The sequence below is a fragment of the Chelon labrosus genome, assembly GCF_963514085.1.
Source record: "Chelon labrosus genome assembly, chromosome: 23".
Lineage (NCBI taxonomy): Eukaryota > Metazoa > Chordata > Actinopteri > Mugiliformes > Mugilidae > Chelon > Chelon labrosus.
Genome location: NC_140356.1, coordinates 11,794,008 through 11,815,267, shown reverse-complemented (window position 1 = coordinate 11,815,267; position 21,260 = coordinate 11,794,008). Strand labels below are relative to the sequence as shown.

The 21,260-nt window shown below is 42.8% G+C and overlaps 2 protein-coding genes across 3 annotated transcripts in view; one reads left to right on the top strand and one right to left on the bottom strand.

The window, feature by feature from the left end:
- The window catches only part of LOC311508663 (protein PHTF2), a 39,537-nt gene extending 22,430 nt beyond the window's left edge, over positions 1–17,107 (bottom strand). The window contains exons 1-3 of one of the 2 annotated variants that reach the window (XM_084573558.1): positions 16,887–17,107; positions 12,882–12,950; positions 961–1,041 (exon numbers count right to left, since the gene is read on the bottom strand). In XM_084573558.1, the coding sequence (XP_084429684.1) occupies positions 961–1,005 (45 nt within the window). In that variant the 5' untranslated portion in view covers positions 1,006–1,041; positions 12,882–12,950; positions 16,887–17,107. The remainder of the gene's footprint in view (positions 1–960; positions 1,042–12,881; positions 12,951–16,886) is intronic. The other variant, XM_084573557.1, reaches the window with a different exon arrangement.
- A 413-nt stretch (positions 17,108–17,520) lies between these two features.
- LOC311508517 (transmembrane protein 60-like) lies at positions 17,521–20,827 on the top strand. Its single transcript, XM_084573305.1, has 3 exons — positions 17,521–17,621; positions 17,927–18,047; positions 18,179–20,827. The coding sequence occupies exons 2-3, from the start codon at positions 17,964–17,966 to the stop codon at positions 18,494–18,496; spliced, it is 402 nt and encodes a 133-aa protein (XP_084429431.1). The 5' UTR covers positions 17,521–17,621; positions 17,927–17,963; the 3' UTR covers positions 18,497–20,827.
- Positions 20,828–21,260: the final 433 nt, after the last annotated feature.

The window sequence follows — 21,260 nt, the reverse complement described above, 5'->3', positions numbered from 1 at the left end:
TAAGCTGAGAGCTGCAGGGGGGAGCGGCGCTGGAGTCCAGCAGAGGATCTGATATCTGAGACGATGGAACAAGAGGACACACAACACCGGCCTGGATGCAAACTGTACCGAACGGTCCGACCCCGCCGCCGTCGTCGCTGCCGCTGCTGCTGCTGCTGCACGCTGACAGCAACCGGGAGGTCATCAGCCCACTCTAATACCAGAATGATTTGTTACTCTATCTTTAGCTTCTGTTTTTCGGAAAGGAATGAGAAATGTTTCAGCTGTGCCTTCCCCACGGTGCTTTCAGTACTAAATACTCACTCATAACGTGTACACTGATTTCTGTGCGTAATCACAGCAGCAAAACAAGAAGTCAAGTTATTCAGCAGTGTTGACATTTTATAATTAGTGCACTGACAACTTTTTCGGACCTCTGATCACTTAATAAAATTAAAAGAAAGCAATATATGTGATATTTTGAATTTGTTAAAACTTTAAACGATAACTATAATCATTTTTATTTAGCTAGTAAGGTTACAAGGTGCTCAACAACCAAGAGCCAAGTTGGCGCTGTAAGTAAAGCATTAACGAGGGAATATGACACTTTTAATTCACCAAGCATATAAAAGACTGCATTAATCAGACTGTTTTATATACATATATATGAAAATATGTTTCAAAAGGAGTTTGAAAGCAGACGCCGACATCAGATGGTGAACTACGACTAAAAGTTATTTAAGTGTGCAGCAATTAGATGACATCCACTGCAACTCTAAGCCTGCATATTAAACTATTAAACAGTTTTATTCCATGTGAAGCGAAGCTCATTAAGCCTATAGTCATGATGATACGACAACTCAGTGAATGCTGCAGCACAATGCCCTCCATTCAATCTTATGTGTCAAATTTCATTTTTGAACATGCCACAAAAATTACACAAAACAATAAATAAATATAATAAAATGAGCAGCGTCTTACCTTTTTCTGGTACCACACCACGGCATCTTTTACTTTGGAAGCCATTTACATTTCCCTTCTCCCCGCCTAGGGCATCTTAGACTGAAAAAACACAGAGAGAGAGAGAGAGAGAAAAAGAGAGCAGCGTAAGTGACGGCGTAATGAGGAGAGCGAGGGAGGACAACTGAGGTCTATACCTGGCAGGCAGGTGTGTCTCGACAACTGACGGAGGAGACTGGGAGGGGAATGTGCGCACACGTTCAAGCGCACGGGCTTCCTCATAACTTATTTCTAACTAAAAACCCAAAATCAAGTCTGAACCCAGAAGAAAGCTCTTTGAAGCATCCTACACGTCAGACACGTCCTGACTACGAGAGTTTTGTAAAAAAAAAATGTGTCCAAACATGCGTCCGTTAGTGAGAAGTCTTTCAAAATGTTGTCTCCCTTAACACCCATCTTACAACATAAACAAACACGGTGTGTGTCTACAAGCCAGGAAGCTAGGAATAATTATTACTTTAGCCACGGAGAGAGGAGAGCTGAATCATATTAGCACAGAAACAAAGACACGCACACTTTCCTGGCTTGCTGTGGTTTGGGTGTGTGTAATCGGAAAGACTGGCTCATAAACACATACAAGCACGCCCAGGTCAAATTGACGAGTGTTAATGAAAAGATGTGTTGTTGTTGGACGCTGTAACATGCATGCATAACGATGAGGAGATGTCCATAAACTGTGAAACGCCTGAATCAATTAGCTTAGCATAAAGACTGGAAACGGCTAGCTTAGCAAAAACCCTTCTACCAGTTCCTGTAGATTAATCATGGTCTCACGTCTCATTTATTTAATCAATAATAAAACAAAACTCTAAAAGCAAATGGTTGCAGTTTTATGGGTATAAATCTTAAAATGTCCAAATACTGCTGTAATAAATGTATGCAACGTAAACTCTTTACATTCGGAGCATCTGCAGGTGATGATGCTTAAATGTACCGATGTAAAGGCCTTGTGTAAAGCTCAGTGGTGTGTACTTTTACTTAAACATTCAGTCACAACAAATACGAAATCACGGTTGAATTTAAAAAAAATCAGCCACGATACTGACAGATACATTCAGCCACACTCCTAAACCAACTTTTAATCTTTTTAATTATATGACAAAGATGCAACAAACGTCATCTAGTCTGAAATTAAACCATCAAATACAGCTTACGTCAGCTTTACATCATTTAACGCCACACAACAGCAGCCAAGTAATGTTATCTGGTGTTTGGTTATACTCAAGGAAATAAACTGTTCAATAGGGGTGTGCATCTCTCCAATATAAGACGATTCGATACGTATCTAGATACATGGGGTACGAAACGATTCAGGAAGGATACATTTTAAAAACAACCGATTCGATTCGATTCGGTAGGATTTGATCCGATCCGATCCGATCCGATTCGGTACGATTCGGTACGATTCAGTGCAATATGATGTAATCCGATGAGTCTGTGCAAATTCTCATTTGTCCAGGTCAAAGGCATCTCTAGGCAATTGAATCAGGTCAACTGGACTTGGTTTTTGTCTGTGAAGACGTTTCGCTCCTTATCCAAGTGGCTTCATCATTTCGAGAGACTAGCAGACAAGTCTGACTAGCCCGCAGACACAGACAAAAACCAAGTCCAGTTGACCTGATTCAATTGCCTAGAGAGTAATCCGATATAGTTCCTTGTTTAAAGTAGACATTTTACATTATGAATGATCCTAAATCAATCCTAAAAATGTGATATTGTTTACCTTCATAGTGATAAGTTTAATAGAGTCTCGCAAGATTTTTGCGGGAAAGAGAGAGAGAAAGAGAATAAGCAAGCGGGGCTTCCAGCTGTATTGCTGATATACCGTAAATTCCGGACTATAAGCCGCTACTTTTGTCACTTGCTTTGGAACCTGCGGCTTATACAACGAATTATGGATTCTTACAGCTAACGGTCACCAGGGGCGCACTATCATGGAAGCGCAGGAGCGAGACAGACAGTTTGCGCCAGGTAACGAGAGCAAAACAAACCAGTGAGTCCAAATGCAGTACGAGAGCTGCTTTTAAGTTAAAGGCGATCGATCTGACTTTTCTGGTATAGTAGGCTGGTTATTTTGATACAGTAAACGGCCGTGTTACTGCATCTTTACTGCTGTGTTGGCTGTTTTAGAAAAAGATGCTGTTATTTAGTTGAGCAGCCGGATTACTGCACTTTTGCTGCCGTGTTACAGGCAAGCACTTTTAAAAATGAATTAAATTTAGCCATTTAACGTTATTGCCTCGTCAAGCGTTGTAAGCTTTGTTTTTTGTTAAACTGCACTACTACGGTACTATGACTGCAGGAAGTGCGCTAAGAGCGCACCGTTGTATTATTTGTGCACTGCACGAACGCTGTTTGTAATGTCAAAGATGTGAAAGTTTGATCGATCGATTGATTGAAAGATTTATTGTGTTTGTCAAATGTAAATAAATGGGACGCTTTGCGTTTCCAAACAGTCATTTCTGTCCCGACAATCCCCTCCGTGGTAGAAGAAACCCTTACGGTAATTAAACATTAAAACACCAGCGGCTTGAGTGCGGCTTATAGTCGGGTGCGCCTTATACGTAGTCTGGAAATTACAGTAATAACCCGATTCATAACTTTGTAATCGGGCCATCGACCGGTTCGTGGTACATTTAGATCGGTCCAGGGGCTTGTGTATCGATGCACTCACATCTTTTAAATCAAAACCGATTTCCGATTCATATCGGTAATTTGTTACACCCCTACTGTTAAACTTATAGGTCGATTATTATTAATTTCCTGAAGCCAGCGCACTGAAATAATCATTTATAGTGGGCCAGCTGTATGTCAGTGTGTTATTACAGCAAGTTGAGTTTGAAACAGGATCTTCACATGATGGAAGTGGCGTGTTTGTTGTGGTTAGAACAGAGTCATACTGGATTCACTTCAACAGACCCTAGCTCGAACGTTATTCGACTCTGGGAATAACGAAAGTGTGTTTGAGAAGTACTACTACTACACGCTTTGAAATGCATTCCTAACTCTGTCTTTAAAGCTCTTAACAAAACGGGAGGTGCAGCTTGTTTAACTACGGCCGTCATTAACGAGTAAATAACTTCAAGAAGGTTCCTTTTTACGCTAAGTGGAGGTTGAAGATGAGGAGAAGATCATGTGGTTAATAAGAAGACGCAAAGTGGAAAACATGGAGCGTCTGCGGTTAGCCACTCTCCTTCCCTCTTCTCTCTCTCTCTCTCAGACTCTCTTCCTTCCTCGTCTGTCTTTCTGTCTCTTTGTGTGTCTTTTTCTGTCTCTCTCTTATGTAAGTGCAGCGCTGTCCTGCTGTGTGAGTGGGAGTGATGGAGGGCAGCGACTCAGAAGGCAAGATTTTAATCTCTGGCTTCATCCGTTTAAGAGGATATAAGTTTAATTAAATTAAATACTACTGGAAACATGTTTGATTTAAAGTCTTTATAAGGTTTTCCATTTCCCCTCTGCTGTTCTGACACGACGTAACTTTTCTTGCTTTAACTCTTAAGCTTTAAAGTAGCAGAGTGAGCATATCCTGCTTTGCATATTAAGGCTCATCTGTGCTGCCAACCCTTAGATGTTTTTATTTATTTTTTTAAATTCTCAGCGAGCTTTTCTTTCCACTGCGGCCACTTCTAAACCTGCTGCTGCCGCCTTTCAGATACGTTTTCGATTATCTGACGCTTCGTGACCATCCTGCACCCGGTGACACGGCTACCTCCTAGAAATGTGCGAGAGATCACAGCACAGCTCCGCAGCTTATCTGCCAAAGTACCAAACCACAATATAAAGTGTTGATACGCGTTGATAAATGCACCACTTCAAACAGAGGAGCATTAGCGCGAGTGGGTGCGTGAAAGTGCTTTACGTTCAAAGTCGAAGTGGAGAGAGTTCACGCTCTGTTTGTCAAGAATGTGAAGTTCAAAAGCAGGAAGGAGCGAAAATACTCAAACCACCAGCTGACTAATACAAAGTTGAAAGAAGCCAGTCCTGCTGCGAGCACGCTGCAACTTGCAGGCATGTGGATTTATGTGCAGCACTGAAAGCCAAAAGCGAAGTGTGTATGTATGTGTGTTTTCACCCCTGAAACCAAATGACATTTTTAGCAACAGGAAGTTTTCTTTTTCTTCTTCTTCTTACTGTTGTCTATGATCACAATCATCACACCTCCCTCCATCTCTGCACCACCCTATTCCCGACATGTATCACACACTTGATTATGCAAATAAATAAATGCATATGTCAACGTGAACTTAAAGAAAGAGGACGACGCAGAAGGGAAAGCGTGCGCACTCAAAATGTAAATGCAGAGACAGAGGTAGAGGCGATGAAATAAACAAATAACGGCTAAAAATAAGCGACAGGATGAAGGTAGGTGCGTGCAAAGAGCATATGAAGGCTGATCTCTCATTTAAAGACATGAGTCTACGCTCAAATTTCTGTTTTGCAGAACAGACTCTGGCACTTTAACACCTAAAAAAAAAGTGGAGAAAGTATTCTGCTCTCCAACAACATCATGCTCCAAATGTAAGAATGTCCACACATGCTTATTTTGTGGGAGGAAAAACAGGCGGCCCTTTGTTTGAGGACTGCAATGGTTATTTTCATTCATATCAATTAATGTGTCAAGAGGGAGGGAGATATGATGAAAAACAGACCGAGACGCCATAAAGTTTACAGCCTGTCATTTATCTCTTTTTAGTATTTCTGGGTATTTAAGAGGCCTTTGGGAAAGTTGCGAATCGTGTTTGCATCCGTGAGCCGCCATTTCAAGGTTTGCAAGGTTAATTATTCAACGGACTACTAGACAGAAAAACACACCATCGACAGGGTTTTTACCAGCTCTGCACAGTTTGAGAAAAACCCTGCAAAGTGTAATGTTTGCCGACAGTAAATGTTGATTGATGTGAGGTGACAACTCGTTTTGTGGCTTGATCAGCGTGTGTGAATGCGTCTGATAGTTTAAACGGTCGCTCGGTGCGAGTGCAGGGTGAATATAAATCCCTTTTTTTTTTTTTTTTTTTTTAACGCGGCAGACGATGTTGACTGTCGCAGTAAGCAAAGCACAGGTGAATTAATGATGGCTCAGTCCATTAGGAGCTGCAGTGAGCCATGACAGTGAACCGAAGTAGCATATACAAAAGCAAGACGTTCCCCAAGTTGAAAGCAGCCATCGTTAATGCACCTGTCATGTTCTCCACTGTCGGAAAAAGGTCCATGAAAGGATTTTTGTTTTTCCATCGTTGCATTTCAAGTGTTTATTGCAAAATCTTAACATATTAACAGCTGTACGAGACATCTCCTTACAATGCAATGTTCTGCTGGGAAACCTTCAACCCCAGCATGTAGATGTTCCTCAGACATGTAACTGCTACCTAAACATCAATGCTGATCAGGTACCCACACCCAATAGCAACCACGCACCCCGACAATCAGCAGCTATCCACGGCAAGACAAGGAAGCCTACTACACCACAAAAAAAATAAAAATGCTCAGGAACAGCCAAGAAAAGAAAAAGTGCCCAAGGCATCAACGCGGCCTCCAAAGTCACCGGATCCTAAACCGATTAAGTATCTCCAGGATGTGCTGAAACAAGCCAGACGCTCCTACCCTCAACTCATAGGGCCTAAAGGCTAACCCTACCCTAGTCCTGTATACAGACACCACGGCCCATAGAATACACAATATTAGCAAGCTGGTTTTAATGTTGTGCCCGATTGGAACATATATATCAACTTAACAATACGGCATATAGTGGAGTGTATTTTGATTTGATTCATTCTGTCAAAAGTGAGGAAACGCAGTCAAAGGCAGAGACGCGAAAGTAGCATATTCAAATGAAAATGTTCAATTTACACTAAAAACTAAACTAAAACCTGAGAAAAGCTGGAAACTGTTTTATAAAAACAAGTTAGAAGAAGAGAATATCAGACATTTCTGTTCAATAAACAACTATTAACAACATTAATATTGATAAAATCTTGAGTATTAAACAAAAACCCTATAACACCCTTTATACTTTAGGTTATGAGCCACCTAAATGAAAATCCACGGACTACATTTTACTGTTAAACTCTCACAATGAGTATGAATGTTTAATTTAATCATTTATTCACCGGTGAACTGCCAGACGGCTTCAAAAGGTAGGAACCACGTTCAATCGTACTGAGCCACAGTGGTAAAAGGTTAATCCAACGATCTTTGCAGTAGCGTCTGTTTCATTTTCCTTGAAGCAAAACTTCATACGCACATTAGCAGACGCTTAGATTTTACAATTTGATGAGTCGCACCGGTTTAGTGTGCTATAAAACTCATTTGTCGTCCTTTAACATTAGAGTAATAACAATTATCGGCGTAACCTGAAAGAATAAAAACAGATATTTACCCAGACAGACAAAGGGAAGGACCTGAAACCCCATCATCAGCGAAGTTGGACGCAAACAGCAGTGTTTTACACTCGGTCAGAAGAAAAACAGGCAGATCCTCCCTGTTCAAAGCCTTGAAAACCCATCATCATACCTCGGTGTGATGCCAACATCAATTCAAACACATTATCAGACCAAAAAAAACGCCCACGGAGACGCATATTACCGTCTAACGCGGCTAAACACACAGGATTAGGTGCAGACTGCTGGGTTATTATTTATGCTGGAAAACACAAGAAGAAGAAGGAGAAGAAATCGCCCTTTCCCAACGCACTTATTTTTTCCAAAACCACACACTCTAAGTGTTCCCAAAATACACAGTGGTTTCCTGGAGGGTATTTAAGGAACGGCGTCCAAGCAACAGACACACACACACACACACACACACACACACACACATGTTGCAATTATTTTATACGGCAACAAGAAGCAGTGTTTTAGTGGTGATTTCCTACAATTACATTCATGATAAGATATCTAATAAATCTGGATAAGCCTTGCCAAATCAAGTTGCAAGCAAAACTTGATTCAACTTCGTTCGTAACCCATTACAGAGCTCTCAAAGAATTCAACGACTTCAACAACAACCGCATACACACACACACACACACACACACACACACACACACACACACACACACACACACACACACACACAATGTCTGCAGCCGTGAGGCCTTGCCAAATCTGTCTGACCAGTGGTCCGTCTGAACTGACCCATTTACAAAGAGTTAGACAGTGCGTATTATGTAGGCCGCAGATTATATGAGGGCTCTTGTGCTCAGGGCTCTTTGTGTGCGTGTTTCGAGAGTGTGCCCGCCCGCCCGCCCGCCCGCGTGCATGCGTGCGTGTCTCTGCATGAGCAGGAAATGGCTGAGTGCAATTAGCCGTATGTCTCTGGCAGTCTGAATGTAAACATGAACAAGCGGTAGAAGAGTTTGCACTGTCAGCAGGTAGGAATATAAAGTAGAGAACACTGAAAACAAAAACAAAAGGTCCATCTCTCTGCGCACAGAAACACAGACCAAAAAAACGTCCCAAGGAACTCGCCAGAGACGTAACTACCGCCTACAAACTGTCTTCTCCATTTCCTGTGATGCATTGATTTCAGTAAAAGTCCACAACCTGTGTCATAATGTGCCACTAGTCATAAAACTCTTCGACTATCACACGGTGCAGGACAGGATGAATCCAAGAATATCTGGAAACCCGAAACAGTTTATTCCCCATTTCACTCATTCGTCTTCTGTAACCGCTTGTTCCTGTGAAGGGTCGTGGGCGGGCTGGAGCCTATCCCAGCTGTCATCGGGGCGAGAGGCGGGGTACACACCCTACCCTGGACGGGTCGCCAGTCTACCGCAGTCCCGTTTCATTCAACACAAAAGAAATCACCTCAGCTCGTTGGTACAGCAACCAGACACACAAATAAAAAGACACACGCACACATCACGTTTACAATTAACAATTAATTGCTGAGTCTTAGTTTGTGGTGACTATGAATGTGTGTATGTTGTGTGCATTTATAATGACAGTGTTTTTTTTTTTTTTTAATAACAGATCTGAAAGGAGTTTACACAATCGGTTAAGCAGCCTGCTACCCTTTGACTTTTTAATCTGACACCTCACAGCTACTCTCTTTCACACTCGCTCTTAAAGTCTCACATTATTGCTGATTAGATGTCCTTTATGACGAGGGGTCGGCTTCCAATAAGCACTCGGTTCCAAGTTGTTAAAGCGCCTCATTTGCAATTCTCAAACTCCCAACGAATCTCTTACTGAATCGGCTCTATCTGCTTTATTAGAAACGCACAGTTGAGTTGTTAAAGGGCTAAATATTTAATCTGGCTTCAGTTTATGTTCTTTATCAGGAACTCTTTACTTTACAGATTTGGCTGTGTGAAGTTTTACACGCACGATTTAAAAGACACACACACATCCACGCCTGAATTAATGAATTCAGATAAGTGCCGGGTAAAATAAATAAATCCCAATTATTTCGGAGCGGTTAATCAGAATTAGACCTTGAAATGTTGGGAGGAAGCTGCGGCGTAAAGATTAACCAATACGCCATAGAAGAAGACTGATCCGGGAGCCACAGATTAGTATAACAGCATTTTTCTGGTCATACACTGAAAGTATGAGGTCGTTTTTATTTTTATTTCTTCGTCTCGAGTTCAGGCAGGAAGAATTAACGAAGGTCAGCTGATGCTTCCTAAACCTTGTGATGCGTAACCGTATACATTCCTCAAGACCTCCATCTGACTCCACGGAGGTCTTGAACAGTGAAAAGGAGTCACGTTACATTCAACGAGACAAGAGCTTATTGAGGGGGAGATATCTGATCTACATCTACGACAAAACGAAAATACATTCTTTTCCTTGTTTATCTTTGATTAAGTAAAACTGCGGCCTCATTCGTCAGATAGCGTCGGTCAGATAAGGTTAAAGGGTCGGCAAGGAATACTGCGAATACCTCTTAGGCCACAGATCTCTATCAGAGCGGACTCTAACGCTCGCTTTTAAACAAACAAATCAGCTGGGATCCTAATAAAACCGCAGCTCAGAAACACATCCGTCAAATGCAAATTGACAGCCGCGCCGAAACACGAGCACGAGTGGAGACCTCCTTCATGAGCCTGGTAACTCGTGATGTGTAACACGAGCCGCTCTATCTCTAACCGGGCTGCTCCATTTTTCATGACCGGAGCGCGTACCTCTCTTGAGGCGGGTGAGGGGCACGTGAGTGTGTCTGTTTGCATGCCTGCAGGAAATATGAGGCCGCCTAATCCACGACGAAGGGGTTGAAGGTGTCAGCGGGACTCGAGACACAAGGAGGGTGGGGGGGGAGATCATGTTTTTTCATCATGTAGGGTGATTCCCTGACAATCTCAAGTGACACCTACACTTGACCTGTGCAGGGGCTTGATCAGGTAGCACCACACACTACAGTGAGTAAATTATTAACACCAATTCATCATATTGGAGGTACTGGCCCACGCAAAATACCACTGTAAAGCTGGAACATCTATCAGACAAGCACCTCTTGATTCAAGGTACGGACACACGAAACCAGCATCAAACAACCACCAACAACGAAAGCTGTCATTTTAACACGTCGCAAGGGTAACAGCCATGGAAATAAAGCATCCTACCAGCAGGTGACAGTAGTCTGTATACGTCAGTCGAAGCTACAGTTAGCTGTGAGGCTAGGAAGACAGGAAGAGCTACAATGAGAGCCATTAGGGATATCTTAAAGGAACAGTATGTAAGATTGTGGCCAAAACTGGTACTGCAATCACTTTCAAAATACTGTAGAACGGTGTATCCCCTCCAACCTCCCTCCGACTCGAGGTAGCCAGGTTACCGAGGTAACGTTAGGCTACTCAATACGTCTCAATTGACCTTTGGCTAAGCCCCGCCCTAGAATGTAGATTGACCAATCAAAGCCAAGAGAGCTCCCACAGGGGTCCGACACTTTTTCCACAGCGCTCCATTGACTTCAACGCAGGCGTCTCATATTTTCGGTCTCGGCAGGCTATACTGTCGGTATATATACAGCATCCAGGGTATGGATAAGCCCAATGATGTGCGCGCAAAACCCTGTGGAGCTAACCAAAACATCACCGTTACAGCTTAAGTTGCATAGTTGTTGATACGCTAGCACACGCTGAAGAAATACAACGTTATACGTGCGTAACGTTAGTCCGTTTGCTTCGTAATAACGATTATAGAAGTGAATAGAGACGTACCCAGCTTTGCATGAACAGTGTTGCTCCTTGATATTGATACCAGAGCCTTATAGACAACCAGAAAACCCGAGCCCAGAAGAGAATGTCGGACGTAGCAACAGTAACTAAGGGGGGCGGGGCTTAGCCAAAGGTCAATTACGTTTCACATTGCCATAATCGACGTGCTAATGTTGTTTTCCTCGGCGTTTCAGCATAATGACAGAGAAACGGGCTCATAATGCATCGCTAATGTTAGCAATGACGACTCGCCGTTTTTATTTCCCAAACAATTCCTTACCTTTTCAACTCGATGACCCACCTCCTCTGTATGCGCTAACGTAACGTTACTTTGCACGAACATGCATGACTTTGTTCGACTGTCGTGAATATTTTAAATGTCCATTTACATTATGTACAAGTAAGTAAGCCAGGAGAAAATTAGCAACGTTGGCGTCTGTCTTCAAATTCTTCTCCGTTTTCAGCCGTCTCCATCTTTCAAAGGCATCTCCTGTACAAATCCTTGTTTTATTCCGGACTTTGTCACGACGTAGTTCGGATTCATAACGAGGTCTTTTAGGTTTAGTAACGTTATACATGTTTTATCCGACACGTTCGTAGCTGCAGCTGCGGTAACTAGAGCAGAGCTGGCAACCCGGAAGACGAAACTCTACTGACTTCGTGATTGGTAGATAGGTGGAGGGTGGCGCCTCAGACCAAAACACAACATGACAACATCAACATCAGTTGAGGGCTGCAACTCTCACTTTTAAATGACAACATCCTGGCCGGACCACTGTTGTCAGTGATATAAGTATTTGAAATGAACATGATTTCTTCATGTCTAGTGACATATCAGGGCCATTTATGATTAATTGAAATACATTTCTTACATACTGTTCCTTTAAGTCCCCTAATTAACACTTAACTACCTCAGAAGAACCCACCAACTACTAAGAATGGCACAACAAGTAAATTATGTTCATAATAAAACTTGAAACAGACTTTTCAATTCATCTGCCCGTTTCTAAAGCAAGCTCAAAAGCTAATGTTTATAATTTATGTACCAAGTATGAAACAACCTTCTTTCCAAAAACATCTGCACTGTACATTTAACCCATTTTGAAGAGTTAGCTTCACTAATTTAAGGATATCCATGTGAAAGAAGGTAAAGATCGTTTAAATAAGCCGCCAAAAAGGCTCAGGCAAAATTTGTAAATACAGTAAAATACTACAAACGTACCAGAATACAGATTGAAACAGCTCTGCACCGAGTGATAATAAGGAATAGTGACATAGAAACCTGTGTTTGTGGCTATTTGTTGAGCAGGAAGCCAGTGACCACAGATGAACTGAAACAACCTACAAACACAACATGCATACGACTGCTGCTGACTGCAGAGTCCAGTCTGCACACACACACACAAGCTAAAAAGTCATGTCTGCCTCTCGAGTGCAGTCGTGAAGGAGGAAGTACGGCTTTTTTTTTTTTTTTCTTTTCACATTCTCACATTTTTCCATCTGTCTTTCTCGTTCAGACATGAACAGGGCGCTCATGGACTGCAGTTGTCTCTCGCTCTGTGTATCTGTGTGTGTGTGTGTAGGCAGCTGACACCCCTCACAGCAACACAACAAGGGATGCTGAAGCATTCAGCAGACAAACAAAAACAGTCTGTGTGGAGTTTTGGTGGTGGTGGTGCCGAGGGGGGGGGGGCTGCAGACTAGTAAACACAAAACTCACCTCTGGTCCGGCCGTGTAGCTGACTAGCGTGTTGTCCTCACAGCCAAATCACCGGCAGGAGCTGGACGTCTGGGAAACACAAGGACAGAGAGGGAGTTCAGACTGTGTGTGTGTGTTTGATCTGGGAAGGTCACATTCAAATCATCTTTATTTGGCCACGCCGTGTCTCTGGCTCTCATGCAACGAGAGAAGGTAGCCGTTCAGGAAAGAGAAGCTTACTTTTGGTCACTCGGACTAATAAATATCTCAACACTTATACATGAAAAGAGTTTCTAGTGTGCATGCAAAGAAAGGAAAGAAAACTTGGGAAACATAAACAGGGCGTTGGACTTGGGGGCAACAACCAATGTGAGCCACTTCTACTGTTGGCTGACACTTCACGACGATAATGATGATTTCCCAAATGTTTTACCACAAGGAAACGTTGACTTTTTGGTCTTATCGCCAGATTCACCATGCTGATAGCGAGCTTGGAGCGACGCCTGAACCCATAAGACTTTGTTGCACCTCTTAAGGTGGAACTAATTATCTGTGATAGCTTCATTTTCAAATATATGTTCTTACATTTGATGCCTTGAAAGTCTAGCTCTCCGACGGATCAATAATGGCTGGACTTGTTTTTCTGCTTCTGTGTCCCTGCGCATTTTAGACCATTGATTCATATTCTCAACTCTCTAGCTGGAAGGGAACAGGCCCATCCATCAAGTCTGGGCAGGCGATTTATACACAGCGAGCTGCTGCCTTGCCTTGCCTTGCTCCTCGCCCTCATCTGAGTTTCCATGTAAAAAATAATTGAACACAAGCCACAAAACGCTGTCACGATCATCGCTTACATCGCTGCATCCTTCCCCGGCTACGAAGCCACACATAAAGCCCATCATTTAAACAACCGCCGGAGAGACTGAGCACACGTTGAATAGATCGGTTGGTGGCATTTCATTAAAAAAGGTTTAAATGTCTCTGTGACTTCCTGTAAAATCTGTTGTCTGCAGCTTTTGGTCTCTTCCTGCTTGTCCGCTTTTAAGTTCATCTCAATTAGGCGTATTAACAAAATCCACTTAATTCTTCTGCAGTACGTCTAAGATGGTAACGTATACTAAGTTTCCAAAACATTAGGTACACTAGTCATGAGGAGTGCATGCTACTTTGACAGTCCTGCATTAAATCTTTGCCTTCTGAAGGTCAACTGTGTTGTGTTGCACGTGTTCCTATTATTTTGACAACCTACATCATCCACCTTTCTTACACTGCTTCAATATAAACTGAACTTTAAAACAGGAATGAAGCTAAGGTTTAGTGCAGGACTGTTACCGAACTGGTAAGAGAGTGCACATTTAACACATTTCTTTTAGATTTTTCTGCTCAGAGTTAATCCCGCAGCGGCTATACGTCTATGAATTATATCGCTGCCCTATGGGCAATCCTGCAGCTCTAACATTAGATGATATAGCAGCCTTGTGTGTGTGATGTAACTACAATGCAGCTGATGACGTAACCAGCTCTGCAGGCAGATTCGAGCTGCACGACACAAAAAAAGCGTCGTCTCGGTCGGAGCCCCACAAAGAGTCAGATAAAGGCAGAGAGAGAGAAACGGACGGGGGGGGGGCGACGTGAGCTGCGGAGAGTGATGGCGACGCCGGGACACATCCACAGAAAACAAAACACCGCGACCGACGCAGTGATTGACATCCAGCTGACTGACAAGTGCTGCTAAACTACCAAAGGATTAATCACCGCACTCAAGGCACTTGCTCTGTGCAGGCCCATCCATGGTGTGTGTGTGTAGGTGCAGGTGTGAGTTAGTAATGTACCAGGAATCCCAGTGTGTGTGTGTGTGTGTGTGTGTGTGCGCCGGCGGGGTGTAACACAACACAGGCCTTGTACATAAATCCCCTCACTTCTGTCAACAAGTACCAAACACACTGCCGTTCTGCAAAATTTTGCAAAGTGTTCTGAGAACCACAGCTTCCTGCAGCGAGTCGCTGTCGAACTAAAGTGCCTTGCTCAAGGGCATCACATTGTAAGTGAATCAAGGCTACCTCTCATGTTGCAGTTTTTTTTTTTCTATATGTGCAGTTGCTTTGTCACTTCTAAACTGAAATCTACTGCACATACACCAATCAGGCACAACATTAAAACCACTGACAGGAGAAGTAAATAACACTGACAATCTTGTGACAATACGATGTTCTGCTGGGAAACTTTTGGACCTGTACCAGCCACCTAGACCGGACCAGGCACCTCCACCCCATAGCAATGACACTCCTTGATGGCAGCAGCCATCCCCAGCAGGATGCAACGCAAAAAAAACACGAACTGTTGTCCCAAACTGATCAAGTATCTGTGGGATGATCCACAGAGGCCCCTCTCGTCAACCCATAGGACCCAAAGCCCCCCCACTAACAACATCCTGTTGCCAGACACCACAGGACACCCTCAGAAGACCCATGTCCATTCTCTGATGAGCCACGACTGTTTTGGAGGCGTACACAATATTAGTAAGGTGGTCATAATGTCATTTCTGATCGGTGTAGATGAATATCCAACTTTTTTTTAGCCTTTTATTGTTTTATTTTGACAGTGGATAAAGACAGGAGATGATGGGGCGAAAGAGAGGGGAAGCCGTGCAGCAAAGAGTACAGGACGCCCCACTTAAGTACACACTAAAACCTCAGTTTATGGGACACGTGCTCAACCAGATCAGCTGTAACTGCGCCTTTTATAAGAATCCAAAGTATCATTTGCGGTGTGTGTGTGTGTTATAAAACATCAAACAAGTGCAACAAGGAAATTGTAATGAATGCAACAGAACTGATTGGATGGTTGATTCGCTGTTACATAACAATCGTATTTTAAAAAAGAAAGTCCTTATGTCACCTCGCTACGACACCTGCCTAAACTGCATACCTGAGTGTTAGCAAGGGATGCAAACACGCCACACTCTTGGCTGCGGTTCAGTGATAATAATGGCATTAACAGCTGATGATGATGAAGCGGAAGGTTTCTACCACCGTCAACGTTTTATAACAAGGTATGCCACTCGAGGTATGTTGATCTGCGTCTGTACTTTCTGATCAATAAGAAATCCATATTTCTGCCAAGAAGAATAGGGGAAAGCTTTAAAGAGGCAGTGAAGTGAGGACGGTTGATTCAGAGGTCAAACTACAAGTGCAGATTAAAATTGGGGTGACAGTGGTAAGCGACAGACAAGACTGGCTCGATAGAAAACATGTTGGATAACCAGACTGGCTGCCAAACTGTGAGCTTGGCCGCCCCGCTGAAGCCTGCGACAGCCTGTCCTCTGTGATTCAACACAGGTAGAGGAAATCAAATGGATTACAGAGAGGAGAGTCGCAGATTAAGAGCAGTTTAAAACTGAGATTATGAGTTGATTGAAAGGTGCAGTCATAAAGTGTTCATCCTTTGAAAACTCAAACTGGTGAGACAAAATAAAAACTTTGTTAATCAAACATTGCTTATTGTGCACAGAGCAACAACAGCATAGAAGAAAAAAAGCCTATATGAAAATAGTCATACTATTAAATGGATGGCGTGTGTTGCGTTCAATGACACACGTAATTTTTTTATTATGATTTAAATTTGTTGGGTTTTTTTTTTTACATTAACGATGCAAACGTTCAATAATATTAAAAAAATAGTTTGCAGATAACAGGATATTTACAGCAGTAAGTGATTTTAAAGCCGTGCAGTTAATATTAGTGTGTGTTTCACTCCAAAAAAGGACACGACATGTGCAGCGCTATAAATCACCTCAATAAAGGCAGCTAATTTTAAGCTAGCTGACGTGCAGTTGGAAGTTGTTTTCAAAAAAGGTTCAGTTTTTCTTTCAGACACACACACACAGGCAGCCCACATCTTTCTGCTGCTAGCTAATGACATGCTAAGTAGTTAGCTAAGCTACCGGCAGCCACAAAGAGCCCACGGAGCTGTCTTTAACGGCGAAACCCTGATTACTGCTACCACGCAAAGCCGTTCACTCTTTACCTTCTCGGCTGCAACGGCTCGGCTCCGAGTCCCCAGCACACGGCTGAACTTTAAACTCGTGATATTAAAAAAAACAAAAACGTGATTTACGGTGGACTGGGCTAGCCAGCCGTGTCCATTGTCTGGAAGAGATGCTGCTCGGTGTCCGCTCGCCGATGTTTGAAGCATTAGCGTTTTCCCTTTTCTGTCGCTCACTGTAAAAATACTACTTCAGGGGGGGTCACCGTAAGCCACCGCATAAACGGGCACGCGCTTTTTTAAGCCATTGAACGTCACTGGCGGTTGGTAAAGGGGAAATGAAAACGGGGGCATATTTCACACCAATAAACAAGTTAAAAGCAGGAAAAATAACACGACGTAAACTCGCCGTTTTCGGCAGCAGCACCGTGAATATTTTATAATTTCAACCGCCGCGCAGAAATGAAAAGTACTTTACTTACCTCTAGTGGACGTTAAAAAGCACTACAGGAAACGGCGAAAACAGCTTTGCGCTTTTACATCAACTTTACGGTTAGACGGAAGTGATTGACGTTGACGTAAACCAAACGAGGACCAACTGGCTTCCGGGGTGGGCGGGACAAGCACGGATAACGGACCAGAAATCCCCATCGTCTGTTATCCTCCTTAACGGGCACGGCTATTGATTAATATGTGACTTATTATCAGGAATATTACTCGGATATTAATGTGTGACGCGCAGGGAGAAGAGGATGCTGGAGACAGAAATAGACTGAAGTAAGAGAGATGCTGTCAACCATCCCGATATGCAAGTTGCTTATGTGCTGTAAAAGCTAGCTGTCGGTGCTAACTAAGCTAACAATGAATGAAAAATAACATTATTTATAGGGTAAAGATGATATTAGTGAAATGTTTGTAGCAGATACCATAACTGGCATGTGGCTATTAGAAGCTATTATAACGTTGTTGTCCGTTCCTAGATGCATTTTTCTTAAACTGCATTTTTTTTTGCTTTAATAACAAATATTCCTTATAATCTAACCTCTTGTTTATTTCTGTATCTGCTCCATGTTTGTCTCCAGCTTCTCATTGTCCTGATCAGTGTCTCCACACAGTGAGATGTCTCTGGCTCAGAGGGTTTTGTTAACCTGGGTCTTCACCCTGGTTTTCCTCATCATGCTAGTCCTCAAACTGGATGGAAAGGTAACAATCTTTAACTATAATAACCACCAATTTGGTTTAAGTCAAGTTTTGTCTCTGACACAATATATTATCTATTCAGGACCTCTCAAAAAGCCTCATGTATCGTCGTCCTCTCCATCTCCTTTCTCCAGGTTCAGTGGAACTGGTTCCTCATCTTCCTCCCGGTCTGGGTCTTCGATGGCATCCTCATCCTCATGCTTGCCATCAAGATGGCCGGCCGTTGCAAACCCGGGTACGACCCGCGCAACGGCTCGCCGGACCTGCGTCTGCGCACCTGGTACCTGACGGCCATGCTGCTCAAGCTGGGCTTCTGCCTGACGCTGTGCGCCAAGCTGGAGAAGCTGGCCGACGTGAAGCTGACGTTTGTGTGCATACCCCTGTGGACCATGCTGCTGGGGGCACTGGTGGAACTGGGCCTGAATATCTTTCCTGAGAGGAGAGAGGCTTAACCGCTTTTAAGACCTCAGCAGGAATGGCGACACCAGTGACAGACATGTAAAAATGTAATCCCAGAGATGACCGAGGCACAAAGAAGAATCAGTTGATCATCTCAGCTACTCATTTAGGAAAAAGGTACTTCATGTAAAAATGAGAAACAGTTCAGGCCTCAGTGGACTGTGCAGGGCTTCAGCAGGGCTGGGACTCTGTGGTACGCATTAAAAAAGCTGTCAACGAATCAGATTGTTCGTTTAAAATAGCTTAAAAATAAGGCTGTATTTTGTGTGGGAGCAGCTGTATCGGTGAGGCTACTGTGAAGCCAAGCGCTGGAAAAGCATACTCTATTGTTTGGTTTTTGCATTCACGATGTCCAGTATTGTTTGCTAGTGTTTATTTTTATTGCATATGAGCGACCACAACCGCTGTGGGAAGGAGGAAATGAATGGTGAATTTTGACTTCCTGTATTTAAGCTTGTCACGCTTACAGAGTGTACATTTTTTTCTTCTCAGTCCCGATCTTGTGCAGAGTAGTTTGCAAACTATTATTTTCAAAGTGTTCATGGCAACAAGAAGTTTAGCTGCAAGCACACAGAGGAATAAATAGATTATGTAGGGTGCAGAACATCTGATATTCTCTTCTCCACAGGCTAAAGAAGATCTGACTTGCACAAGGTCTCTTTTGTTCGAAGTAAATCATCCCGTGTCTGGTTAAAATCAGTAAGCTTTTATTCTGTGTCTGCACTGAGACTAAAGTCCATAGTCAACAAGACAAAACCCTCGTCATGTATTATACTCCGTGACTGATTATTAATTTAATCACATTCCTAAAGAATATTTTATACCAGTAGTATTTGGTGTCAAGTTTTTCCCTGACTGAAATTTATTTTGTGCCACTGGTTGTCTCATCTTTTGCACTACATTGAAACTAGCGTGATTTGAGACTGCATGCATGTGTTGTGATAATAAATCTCCATTTATACACTGTTGGGGGGGCGTTCGTCTCCAGTGTTCATAAATAAGAGTGCAAATTCGCATTTTAAGCGTTTCCAGATTTGAGGATTAGTTTCAGGCGGCGCAAAACAAAATGTTGTGGTTTGGGAAAATCCCGCTGGGACGAGACCTGAAATGAACTGTGAAGCAGCTAAAGAGAAGAGAGCAGTGTGCGTGTGTCCTTTCAGGGACACTACAGCTCCTCTGACATGCAGACACAGCAAGTTTAACAATTATATAATGACCCATCTGCAACAAAAGAAAGTCGAAAGCTGCAACACAGTTAGTACGACTCTCTGTTGAAATATTTAGCTCATCAGATGCCAACACTCCACACATATTCTCATCTTCATCCCTTATTGGAGGTCCTTCATTAGGGTGAGTCTTTGCTTCTGCCAATGCACTGCTTAGAGTATTCATATGGACATTAACAACTTATACACAACTATGTTATGAAAGACAATAAAACACACCTCTTTCTCTGTCTTCCCACTATTCTAGCAGGCATTTGAGAAGAAAACATAAATGAACTCAATGACTTTGCCTCTGTTTTCTTTCTGCCTCTGCTTTAGAGTGATTAAGACCAGAGATTTAGACTTTTCACAGGCAGATCAGAAAATTATCCATGGCAATTTAGGTAGTAATGGATAACTGAGAGCAATGAACATTGGGTAGGTTGCTGGGGCCAGGACCACAGCTCAGAAACGCACAGCTCAGCGGATCAGAAACATGTTTCTTACAGATGAAAAACAGGTAGCTCTGAAGATCAGAAACATGCAGGTCCACAGATCAGAAACATGCAGCACCACAGATCGGACACATGCAGCTCCACAGATCATTAACATGTCGATCCACAGATCAGAAACATGTGGCTGTGAAGATCAGAAAAACGCAGCTCCACAGATTAGAAACATGTAGGTATGTAGCTCAGAAACATGGTGCCCTACAGAAGAGAATCATGCAGCTCAGCTGATCAGAAACATGTTTCTTACATATGAGAAACCTCTAGCTCTACAGATCAGACACATGCAGCTCTAAAGATCAGAAACATCTAGGTCTACAGATGAGAAATATGCAGCTCCACAGGTCAGAAACATGTAGATCCACAGATCAGAAACATGTATCTCTGAAGATCAGAAACATGCAGGTCCACAGATCAGAAACATACAGCACCACAGATCAGAGACATGCAGCTCCACAGATCATTAACATGTCGATCCACAGATCAGAAACATGTTGCTCTGAAGATCAGAAACACGCAGCTCCACAGGTCAGAAACATGTAGGTCCACAGATGAGAAACATGTGGCTCTGAAGATCAGAAACATGTAGATCCTCAGATGAGAAACATGCAGCTCCATAGATCAGAAATGTAGATCCACAAATCAGAAACATGTGGCTCTGAAGATCAGAAACATGCAGCTCCACAGATCGGAAACATGCAGTTCTAAAGATCAGAAACACGTAGCTTCAGGCCAGAGACATTCATTTACAGATACACAGAGTAATCACAACCCTAGCTGTTCAGTTTAAATCAAACATCCTTTAATTCTCCTACAGAACTCACCCACATAACACTGAACCCTGTTTCCTGGATATTATAGGTCAAATCATACAAAATAAAAATAACAGATACTTTCAGATCCCCCCAAACATAGAAAGGATTTATATAACTGCTTGGTTCTGGTGTGACCTCAGTGCATTGTTTCAAGCTTTGCACCAGCATTTAGAGATATACTGTAAATTGGGATCATAGTGACCTGCTGCAGTGAAAGGAAAATACTTT

Coding starts and splice junctions, on each gene's coding strand:
- LOC311508517 (XM_084573305.1), top strand. CDS start 17,964: ATGTCTCTGGCTCAGAGGGTTTTGTTAACCTGGGTCTTCACCCTGGTT. Junction 18,048..18,178: donor TCCTCAAACTGGATGGAAAG/GTAACAATCTTT, acceptor TCCTTTCTCCAG/GTTCAGTGGAACTGGTTCCT.